At 30.9% G+C, this 11,870-nt stretch overlaps 1 protein-coding gene and 2 non-coding genes across 4 annotated transcripts; 2 read left to right on the forward strand and 1 right to left on the reverse strand.

The window, feature by feature from the left end:
• Positions 1-2,086: 2,086 nt before the first annotated feature.
• On the forward strand, positions 2,087-2,159 carry Trnak-cuu. The gene has a single exon. It is a non-coding gene; the product is annotated as a tRNA-Lys (tRNA).
• A 395-nt stretch (positions 2,160-2,554) lies between these two features.
• Positions 2,555-2,626, reverse strand: Trnam-cau. The gene has a single exon. It is a non-coding gene; the product is annotated as a tRNA-Met (tRNA).
• A 2,871-nt stretch (positions 2,627-5,497) lies between these two features.
• Positions 5,498-11,857, forward strand: LOC106786399 (hybrid signal transduction protein dokA). Of its 2 annotated transcripts, none has more exons than XM_014747739.1 (6): positions 5,498-6,286; positions 7,274-7,624; positions 7,739-7,959; positions 8,029-8,169; positions 8,264-9,939; positions 10,035-11,857. In XM_014747739.1, exons 1-6 carry the CDS (start codon positions 5,983-5,985, stop codon positions 10,411-10,413), a joined length of 3,072 nt encoding a protein of 1,023 aa, XP_014603225.1. In that variant the 5' UTR covers positions 5,498-5,982; the 3' UTR covers positions 10,414-11,857. The 2 variants fall into 2 exon arrangements, with proteins under 2 accessions (XP_014603225.1, XP_014603224.1); XM_014747738.1 differs by having other exon boundaries at positions 5,499-6,286; positions 8,026-8,169; positions 10,035-11,856.
• Positions 11,858-11,870: the final 13 nt, after the last annotated feature.

Below are 11,870 nucleotides of genomic sequence, written 5' to 3' on the forward strand. Positions count from 1 at the left end.
AAAGAGAGAGAGAGAGAGAGAGAGAGAGAGATTAGGTGTTGGCACCACGAGTATTTGAGTAAGCTACGAAAGCAAGGTGAATTAGAAACTTAAGAATAAAAATAATAATATAAGAATAAGAATAATAGTGTTTGGGATCGTGTAAAAGAGCAATAAGAAGATAGTTTAGTAATAGGTGGTAGTGGTGGTAATTGTGAGGGGGTGGGGGGTGGTAATACGAATAAGTTCGTGGAAGAAGAAACGAGACGAAAAAAGATTAAACTACTATAGAGGTTTTTTGTTTCGGTGAGAGTCGCGTGAAAAGAAAATCAAAGGCTGACTGGTGGCCCTTGGCTTTGATATTATTATTATTATTATTATTAATCTTGTTTTTTTTATTTCTTTGTTGCCCTCCTTTGTCCTCAGCACACATATTCTATATACATCTATTCTTAATCTTCTCCCTTTTCCACCCCTTTTTTTTACTCCTTTCTATCAGCACTCTCTCTATCACTCTCACTCTCTCTCTCTCTCTCACTCTCTCTCTCTCTCTCTTATCTTTTTTTCATAATTTTTAGAGAAATAAAGGTTTTCCGATAAAGAAGAAGAGAGTAAGAGACACGATAAGAACAATGATAAAACGAATTTGACGAGGAGACAACAACGACGATGACGAAGATGACGAAGATGACGATGACGACAACGAGGCACATAGAAGGCTATTGCTCTCAATATTATTTTTCCTTTTCTTTCATTCGCACTAACATGGACATGTATGCGCATGTAGATATATATATATATATATATTTATTTATTATTAATTTATACTTACTTATTCTCTCTTTATTTTAATATTTATATATGCACATATTTAAATTATTTATAAACGAAAGTGAGATCTGCACATATTTGTATTAATTGTAATCAGAAAAAAAGCTGTGAAAACTGCCTATTATATAGCTTATATAAGAGCCCAAATAATTAATCTAATTTTGTATAAATTGTAGATTTTCTGTTTCTTACCGATACATATATCTGGTATATAATTATTTTTTTACACCATTAGAGTAAATATATAAATACTTAGATACGCTAAATTGACATATACACATATAGAAATATATAACGTTTCTGTGTATATCATGTGATTAATATTAATAAGTATTAATGCGAAATAGATATTTAAAATTCGTTGGCTAATTCTAATCAAACGTCTAAATACTCATACGTAATTTATATTTTCTATGTAAATAAATAACTCAATTCTAATAATTATGATATTCTTTTTTTATTATTAAAAACCTTTTTAAATAAATAATAATAAAACGAATTTAAAATATTTAAAAGAATTTATATATATAAAAAGAAGTTAGAATATGATTATAATACAATACACCGAACCCTTGATTTATACGATAGATTGGTTCTACGAAAATGCCGTGGAAATTGAAATTATGCAATTTGAATCTAAATTTCACATCAACAAAATATATACATATCTAATAAATTTCAGAAATAAATATGAAGCACCACTATTTATTTTTGATAAAAAATATAGTACATATAATTCAATAAAAATTCATTAATTCAACAAGATAACGTACACAACATAATTTGCAGAAAAATTAGGGGTTGTAATGTTGCAAAAAGAAAATCCAATGTAATTATTATATTTATCTGATCGTATTTAATTAAAATGCAATGGCGTGTAAATGGAAGTTCTTTCGCAGTTTTTCAACCACGCTAATCCAAAATCATATACAGGTAACCCCCAAAGAACACGGTACTTAAATAACATAAGTTTCGAGGAACACGAATACTTTCCTCTGGATTACACGGTTTCAAACTACACGATTTTCGAGTAATTCTTTTTAAAAAGAATAAAATACATATATTATTTGATATAAAATTATTACCAAATATGTTATTTCTTTTTTTTTTTATTTTTACACTTGAAACGGAATCCCGTGTTTTGTAGTCTCAAACAGCACAGTTTCAAAGAGAACACAGAACCAATTAATTGTGTTCTTTAGACATTATCTGTAATTTAAATAATTAATAAATCGAAAGTTAAGTAAATAAATATAAATACCTACCCTTAGAAATTGCCCGGCTAGCTCAGTCGGTAGAGCATGAGACTCTTAATCTCAGGGTCGTGGGTTCGAGCCCCACGTTGGGCGAATATTTTTTTAAGTAAAACTTTTTTTGGGGAAGGGTATTATTTCTGAAATCATTTCCATTGGATTTACCGAATATACAATACAAATTTTTAATTAATATATTTTTTACAAATTATTTGCCCTACCGTATTTTTTCTAAACATACCTCATGTAAAATATAATTTACATAACTACCAGGAATGAATTAAAAACATTTATATGCCAAAGTATATTATGTGTGTGTACAAATACTTTTAATAATTTTAGTTTTCAAGTATAGTGTAAATGTGTAAATAGAAATAATTAATTGTCTAATATTTCAATGAAGCTACAAAAAAAAACATAAAGAACCTAAGAAACTCAATTTATATTTTTGATTTATAAAATTATTATGTCTAAGAAAAAAAAAATATTACTAGCAGAGCATGGTTTCGATCCACGGACCTCTGGGTTATGGGCCCAGCACGCTTCCACTGCGCCACTCTGCTGTTGAGTAAATGATCTCTAAATACCTAATTTTTGTTACTATCATTTTACAATACATAGAAATATTTATATTATAATTTAAAACAAATATAAATAACAATAAATAAGAACAAAAATATTTTTATATTTTCCTATAATTATTAAAAAAAGATAGAGTGAATAAGTATAATCTTCCTACATTTAATTGATTTTTTAGAACGAATGCCATCTAGTAATGAAACATTGTAATTAATTCAGTAATCTTCTTTACCTATATAAATTATACGTCTACATATGGTAAGGAAGTTTTCTGTATTCTTTGGCAGAAAGTCTACATATCAAAAAGAAATAAATTTTTTCTCAATATAACTTTATTTATAATATTATATATTTTATATAACAATTGAGAGTATATACATATATACTTTTTCGAAAAAAATCCATTCGTAGTTCAGAATATTTTGTTTCTAAGGAATAACGCATAAATTTAATTGAATTATTCCTGAATACAAAAAATTATAGAGGAAAATTAGCACGCATCGAATGCTTTAATAAATTAAATCCATTGTATTAAAGATAATTAATAATTATTGGAAAATATGTCGAAAGTTATAGAATAGTATTCGATCGTAAAATAAATGCTATTTGACTCGCGTAGTATCGCCTAACTGTTCTCAAGTATAATGTGTACGTGGGTATGTATGTGTTCTACCTTTCTTTCTTCATCCATCTTTCTCATGGTACATGCGACCGCACACATATGCATTTAACAAAATAACATATACAAATATCATACAGCTAACTTCCCTCTTACTCGTTTACCACGTGCACATATTTATAGATGTGTGTGTGTGTGTTTGTATGTATGATGGGACATGAAGATGGAAACATATGACGCAATCGATGACACATATCGACTGCGGAATTTTATTTTCAAAAATGAAATAATAGAAGTATCAATTTTTACGTTAATATTTTATACGATTGGCTAAAATAAAAACAAAAAAGAAGAAAAGAAAAAAAAAAAGAAAATATATATCATTTCTGTGTATACGCGACACTCGAAAGATGAAACTACAAGTTCTCTTATCCCACTTGTGTGTGAAACGAAAGTCGCCAGCTGGCAACGCTATTTTGAACGTTTTGCGACGTTGCCGATAATCAAATTGAACAAGTTCAAACGTGTGCCCCGCGTTATTTAGCTCTTGGAAAAGAGATATGGTAGTTGAGCGTATCATTGATACAAGAGAACGTGTTTTTTAAATATTTCTTACATATATAATTGGTATGGGAATTTACAGGAAAAATAAACTTGGTAATATCATTTTTTGTTTACCACGTTTCTTATCGGAATACTTTGTCCTTCGATCGCTAATTTCAAAAATATGTAATCTTATTATTCTTGCGCTGCGAATGGCGCACATATCGCTTCTATAATATATTTCCTTAATATCTTTATTCTATTCGTATGCATCTTTCTATACAGAAAAAGAAACAAGGAAATAAAATATCGAATGAAAAGAAACAACAATCCTAAGGAAAGGTAATTTAACGAATAATCATAAATTAATCCACATATATATATATATATATAGAGCTGTAGAGGTAGAAAAGCTATAAGTGGTATCGGTTGTGTTGGGTGGTGATATCGTCTGGACAATTTTGCTAACAACAGCCGAATCACCGTTGTTACATCCCATAGCTGGACAAGAAGTAAGTATACTTAGTTTCGACTAGCAAGGAAAAGGTCTGACAACGTTGCAACTGCGTGAGACGATATGCGCGGCACGAATAGCAGCGACGTGTGAGCCCCAGCGTGGTTGTGTTGCGACGTTTGAGGTGGGGCGGGATGGTGAGTGGATGACGGAGATGTATAGAGGAGTGAGAGGAAAGATAAAAGTTTCCACGGTGGTGGGGTGTAGTAGTCGAGCGAGCAGCTATGCAGGGAGGATTGCATGTATTGCGTTGTGTACGTGTGTGCTTAGTGATTGTAGGGCAACTCAATTCTATGATACGAATGTATGTATGCGTGATATTGTGTGTATTTATGCATATACAGTAATCGCGTCGATACGTCACTAAGAGGGGAAGCTCCTCTGCCGGCGACGGCGAGTTAACAGAAATTTTCGTAGGAGTTTGTTGGAGAGTTGTATCTAGTTCCCTTTTTAAACCCAGAGCGCGCTCAAACGAAGGTCCACAATTGTGTAAAACTATCATCATCGCATTTACCGTATAAGGTTTATATTCTTCGACGTTAAAAACATGACGTCGTCGCACAGTTGTAAATACTTACTTACGTGCGTTTGAATCTTTGTCAGGAAGGAAGAGTTCGTCATTGGGTAAATCCCATCCGTCGAAAACGATTGAGAATCGATTTATTGCGGAAACAACTATTTATTAATTTCTGCGTCCTATATATCTCTTCGTTCGTTTGAATTCGTTGAATTGCTATCAGTATCCTTATATCATTATTTATAAATATATCAATATTTATATATATTAGCAACGATGAATCATGAATATAAATATTTTAGTTTTCGTTAACGAGAATGTCATGTATGTATATATATAGATATTCGTTCGATCAAATAAACATTGATCTCGTAAGGTTCAAATTTAATTGGTAGAGAAAATTTCAAAGTCCAATAGTTAAGAATTAGCTTTTCGATAAAGTCGAAATCCTTCTCGTAAAATCGAAACTGTTATATCCTTCGAGTCGGTTTTAAATGGATTTCGAATTCTTGTAAAAGAACGCGTTACATTTGTATTATAATTTAAAATGTTATGAATTTTATTAGAAATTATATACACAAATATTCGATCGAATAAATTATCGGAATTTTTTTCCCAAAAAATATTGTTATTAAAATAAAAATATATATATATACGGCTAAGAGGTATATAGAGGTTTTTTTTTTTTGAAAATATTCGAGCATATAGAAAGTTGGTAAGATAAAAGAGAGTAACGGCGCGATTCCAATGAATATATGCGCTAGTGTTTCTCAGTCAGTGAAATCAGCGTAGAAGGAAAGAGAGAGAGAAAGAGGTAAAGAGAAAAGGGGAGTTCCCCTTCTACGAAGTCCTATCCCCACTACTCGACACACCGAGGTTGCCACTGCTATTCTTTGCGGGGCCATGGTTGCGCGAGTGTGCGTGCGTCTGTTGAACTACGTGCGACCAGCCCAGTGCTGTTAGTAATGTAAGCTTTTCGTTCTCGTATACGTGTCGAAATAAAGAAAGAAAGAGAGAGAGAGAGAGAGAGAGAGTAAGAGAGAAAGACAGAGAGAGAGAGAGAGAGAGAACGAGAGAGCGAGAAAGAGCGCGCATTAGAGCTCTAGTAATCGCGTAAAGTATTCCTTCGTTAATTTGGTTAACCATCATGCCGTTAAGTATCGGAGTTAATTTAAGAGTGACCGGCCACTGTAATCAAGGCGGTCGTAAGTACATGGAGGACATGTTCAGTGTAGCCTATCAACAGACACCGGACGACAAGGATTTGGAATACGCCTTCTTTGGCATTTTTGACGGCCATGGGGGCGGTGAGGCAGCGGCATTTGCTAAGGAACATCTTATGGATATTATCGTTAAGCAAAAAAATTTTTGGAGTGATCGAGACGAGGATGTTCTTAGAGCAATCAGAGACGGATACGTGAATACACATTATGCGATGTGGCGGGAGCTTGGTAATGAACAGTCAACAATATTTATATACCTTTTTTTATCTTTCCTCTCTATCTCTTTTTCTTTCTCCTTCTTGTTTGTTTGTTTGCCTCTGTCTCTCTTTGTATTTTTCCTTTCTTTTCTCTTTCTCCTTGGAACAATGATTACATTCGATCGTGATAAATGTCTCAACGACGAAGAATTAAACTTATAACTCGTTTCTTTTTTTTTTTTCTTTTCCCTTTATTTTTTTTTTTTTTTTAATAATTTATTCGTTGGCCCGCGTATTTCCCCTACCCATCTTCTGATTACGTTAGAACTTAGGTTATGTAACTCGTGTTAACCTAAAACTGTCTGATTTAATCGGATTTCAAGTGTATCAGAAAATTATACGCATTCATTATATTATTATTAGAATGAAGTTTCATTCATCGCGTTTCTTGTATTAATATTTATATTGTTAAGTCCAATTTACATATAAAAATATATGTATATGTATATATTAAATATACGTAAATATATATATATATATATATATATATATTTATATATATGGTCAAAGTTTGGTCCTGAGAAACGAAATATTTATAAAAACAATGAATGCCTTTAGAGTAAAATAGTATGTTTTACATTTTTTTATTATTTCTTTTTCTCTTTTTATCAAGGAATGAATATTTTTCTTAAATTGCCTTTTCATTCAAAAATATCGCCTTTAAGTTTAATGTCAGCCTTCCTATATTCTTGGCTATTAGTTTTTCGAATTTTTCTAATTAAATATTTTTCCATGCTTCTTGTGGAAGTTGTCAAAGATATCCAAGTAAAAATTCATTCCTTGTTTATGGAATTAACACAATCTGTCAATATTTTATATAATAATGATAGATAATTTCAAAATTTATCAGTATATACGATTTTTACGTGATTCTAAACTTTTTATCTTTAGTTTATATATAAATGTGAACCTTTTTCTCTAAATGCATACTCTAGTAAAAATCCTACTTTTTTAACAGATAAATGGCCAAGAACAGCATCCGGATTACCATCTACTGCTGGCACTACAGCAAGTATAGCTTTTATAAGAAAAGGAAAAATTTACATTGGGCACGTAGGTGATTCTGGAATAATATTGGGATATCAACCAGATGGAGATCCGCAGTGGCGTGCTAAAGCATTGACTAAAGATCATAAGCCTGAAAGTGGTCCAGAAATGATCCGCATACAGGAGTCTGGCGGAAAAGTTGTTAGCAAATCAGGTGTTCCAAGAGTCGTTTGGAATAGACCACGAATAGGACATAAAGGTCCTGTTAGAAGATCAACTCATATAGATGAAATACCATTTCTAGCTGTGGCCAGATCTTTAGGTACATGATTCCAATCGTTTATAGTAACGCAGACATGAAAAGAAGATTGGAGTTGTTATTTATAAAGGATTGTGATAATCTGGTAGAGAAAACAATATATTCTATGATTCATAGGTGATCTTTGGAGTTACAATTCAGAACTAGATACATTTATAGTGTCTCCAGAACCAGATGTTAAGGTTGTTACAGTTGATGTTAGGTCATACCGATGTCTTATTTTTGGAACAGACGGTTTATGGAATATGTTGACTTCCCAAGCAGCCGTAGCTATTGTTCAGGCTGCTGAAATGCACAATGAAAAACATATTATAGCTTCTCAACAGACTGGCAATGGGGTATGTAGTAAAATTAAATGAAAATTCCAAAAATACCTTAAATAAATATGTATATTTATTTGATAGCAGGCTGATGTGCAAATGTGGATAAATCCATCTAAAAGTTTGGTAGATAGAGCATTGGAAAGGTGGTCATCAACAAGATTACGGGCTGATAATACAAGCGTTGTAACTGTTATGTTAGATCCTCCAGGACCTTCTCGTAGCGAGGTAAAGATCCTGTTTTGTTTTCTTTAAAACATGATATTTCATGATTTTATGGAAAGTTCTTTTATTGATATATTTGATGTATTTCTTTTTAAAGGTATTGTTGAGTCAAAAGAAAGAACTCTCATCAAAAAGTATAATACATCATCATCAAGGAGTTCAACCTCTCGATCCAACTATTTTTAACGAAAATATTGAAAAGCCTATATCAGATACTGCCGCCTCATCTGTGTTAAGTCACGCGACACCAAATGATGATTCAGATATAAGTGGTTTAAAGCAACCAGATTCTTCTGATGAAATTAATGAAAATTTAGATAAATCTACAAAATTTGAGAGTAATTCATATGTCGAGAAATTAATTTTAAACGTAGATACCTGTGATGTCGATAAAATTTTATCGACAAGAGAAACTGAGAATAAAATATCTAATATGGAAGGTATTATTCAAGTAGCTGAAATCTCATCTTCAGATATATCTGAGGAAATAGAATATATGGAATCGAAGGAATCCAAAACTTCTAATAAGACTGAAAATTTAAACAAATTGGATAGCGATGAAAAAATAATACAAATTGAAACAATTAATAAAGAAAAAAGGGTAGAAGATGATGAAGATGATGATGATAATAATGATGATGATGATGATGATGACGATAATAATAAGGATGATGGTGATAGCGGTGGTGGTGGCGGTGATGGTGATGGTGACAATGATGAAGAAGATGAAAATGAACATGAAGAACAAGAAATAATTAGAAATATTAGTGTAAGTGTTGTTGAGGACCGGACGACAAATTTTCAGTTAAGTCATAATATTGAATCGAAGAGTAAAGAAAACGATGAATCAAAAGTTTCCAAAACGATTCGAGAGAATGTAGCATTTAACGAAACTTATGAAGTACCACCATTAGTTATTAATAAATTCGAACGTCCTAGCGCAATTATACCTAGTAGAAAAAACACATTAAAAGACGTTGAATTGTTAAATGTATTGAGTGGTAGTCCACGATTATCAAAGAAACAACATACATTAATGTCATCTAATTCAATAGATGAAATGAGACTATCAAGAAGACGACATAGTTTGAATTTACAATCTCAGAATAATTTTTCTGATACTCTTCTTTTAGAACCTAAATCGTTTATGACAGTTAATTCGAAATTTAAATCGAAAAGTACAAGGACGTTAGAAAATAATGAAGAAACTAGTAGGAGTTCTACAATGTATAGTAGAACAACAAATAATAACAGTATAATTAGTACGAAACGTAGACATAGTACGATATCGTCTCAATCGGTAACAACGGTTGTCTCAGAATTAGAAGAATCATTGCAAGAACCATGTTTGAAAAGAAGAACGCGTTCAGAGGATAGGCGAGGTCCTCCCATTGATGAAAATAATCCAGCTAATCAAACCATGGAGGATCCAAATAGTCGTTTGAGTTGGCCTATTACTGATTCTTCTATAAATGGTAGATCATCAGGTGGAGGAGGAAGTTCTAGTACTGTTTCAGTACAAGAAAGACGATTATCTTCGCCAAATACTTTCCAAAGAAGAAGCTTGGGGAAAAAAGCAACACCGACTAAAAGTATTAGGCGATCTTCTATAAATGGTTCTGCTCGTTTACAACAATTAAGAGGTATATTTGGATTCAGAGATTGGGATCAAGGAAGAAATAATAGATCTAACGGTTGCAATGACAGGAGGTTAAATCGTACTACAGGTATTATTGGACCATTGGATTCTGGAATACCACAACGTTGGCTTAGGTTTGTCTTTGCTATTTGTTGGAAATGCCCTTTGCATCTCTCTTTCTTTCTTTATCTTTACAATTATTATTTAAACAAATGATTTGTTTCAACAGATCAGACACAATGGCTGCAACACCGGTTAAAACATTGCGTTCACGTAACGTCGATATTACTGGTCACACTATTTCTGCACAATTAGTTCATCATTATGGAGTAGTTAAGCAGAATCGTTTATCTTTACCCACCAAATTAAAGCACTCCAATAACAATGGAGTATTACAATCTAAGAGGGTAAGGTCTGCTTCTATGTCATCTAATAAATTTAAACAAACAGGTACTAGTGGTACAAATGTAGGAACATGTTCTACAATGAACAGTACAAGTACAGGACCAAATAATGGTTCTGGTTTAGCTAAATGGGTTAAATCTCTATGTAATCCTAGTGCAAGATCATTGAGTACACGATCTCGCATCAAGCGCCTTGGAAAATGAAATTGTATAATATATAACTTTCCCTATGCTTTTCTTCACTTATTCAATTATTATTATTTTTTTTTTGTATTTTCTTTACCTAACTAAGTTTTTTCATCCCTCTTCTCACCACTCAGATTATTTTTACAATACAAACAAATGAGTACCAATTCAAATATAGCATTTTATATTAATACTATAACCGTTATATGACATGGATTATAGATACACCAAGGACTTTGTTCGTACGTTTTTTTTTACTGTATTTTTGTTTTACGAAATTGCACTTTATAAGATTCGAATATTAGTTACTATAATGATGTAATCATACTTAAGTAAATACACAAACAACAAATCTATATAAACGTAATAATAACATTAAATAGATGCAACGTTTATATGCATCATAATAATTGCTGAAACAACTATACATTTTTTTCTTTTTCATTCAAATTTCAGAAATAGCAAGATTTTTATTTTTATTATAATAAAAGCGGTTTTTTTTCTTTTTACACGATTCACATATGTTTAATTATTAATAAATTCAATAACAAGTAGAAAAGTGCATGATGACTAGGATAAAATACATTTGGAAATTACATTCTGTATAAGAAGCAGGATGCATAATTATTAATAGAATGTTTTTTATGTTATTTTACAAAAAAAAAATAGATACTATTTCAATTATTTTTTGTTTTCCGATTGAAGTTCATCTGTTTGTTTCTTATTCATATCCAATAACGATTAGTTCTTTCAGCAATACAAATATATTAGAATGTTAATTAAAAAGTTTTACATACTTTTTATCCAGTTAATATGTTCTTTATTTGCATAAAATAGATTATTAACAGGAAACTTGTATGATAATCAAATCTGCAAAAGTGAAATCATTAGATAAATTATAATGACCGTATGAACAAGTTATGGCTTTTGCAAAATATCGTTATTTATACAAAATTATTAGTTAATATAAATACAATTTTGATGTGAAATGAAAAATTTAATAATATTTAATTATTACTTTATCAGAGTAAAGATAAAGAAAAATGAAAAAAAAAATGTTTGCAAAAGCATTTAAATTTGAAGAACACGAAGAAAGGTTTAGAAACGTTTTACGAGAGAAGTGATACAAAATTTAGAGAAAAGATAATTTGTTAATTGACATGTGCCTATAACAGTTACCATTTTAACATACGTGTACAGTACATTCACATACCATGCACTTATGTATATAAAAATAAAAGTAAAAAAGTTATATGTATATATATATATATATATACATATATATATTAAAACAAAAGGATTTAAATCCTTGCATCGCTATCATGTTTTGTTTTCTTTTATTTTTAATGAATAATAATTTTTCCCAAAAAGGTTATAAGAACCAGTATAAAAGTGTATGATTCTAAGTTTTATAAAAAAAGGTTGTTTTCTAGTATGTGTATGTGGTGACTGTTGCATAACTGTATATAAATGTA

This window comes from Polistes canadensis, unplaced genomic scaffold (genome assembly GCF_001313835.1).
Source record: "Polistes canadensis isolate GaletaPanama2010 unplaced genomic scaffold, ASM131383v1 scaffold_72, whole genome shotgun sequence".
NCBI classification, from domain to species: domain Eukaryota; kingdom Metazoa; phylum Arthropoda; class Insecta; order Hymenoptera; family Vespidae; genus Polistes; species Polistes canadensis.

What these genes read in the sequence shown, in the direction of transcription:
- LOC106786399 (XM_014747738.1), top strand. Translation starts at nt 5,983, where the DNA reads ATGCCGTTAAGTATCGGAGTTAATTTAAGAGTGACCGGCCACTGTAAT. An exon ending in TGCGATGTGGCGGGAGCTTG is followed by an intron (nt 6,287 to 7,273) that starts GTAATGAACAGT and finishes CTTTTTTAACAG; the next exon opens with ATAAATGGCCAAGAACAGCA. An exon ending in CAGGACCTTCTCGTAGCGAG is followed by an intron (nt 8,170 to 8,263) that starts GTAAAGATCCTG and finishes TTCTTTTTAAAG; the next exon opens with GTATTGTTGAGTCAAAAGAA.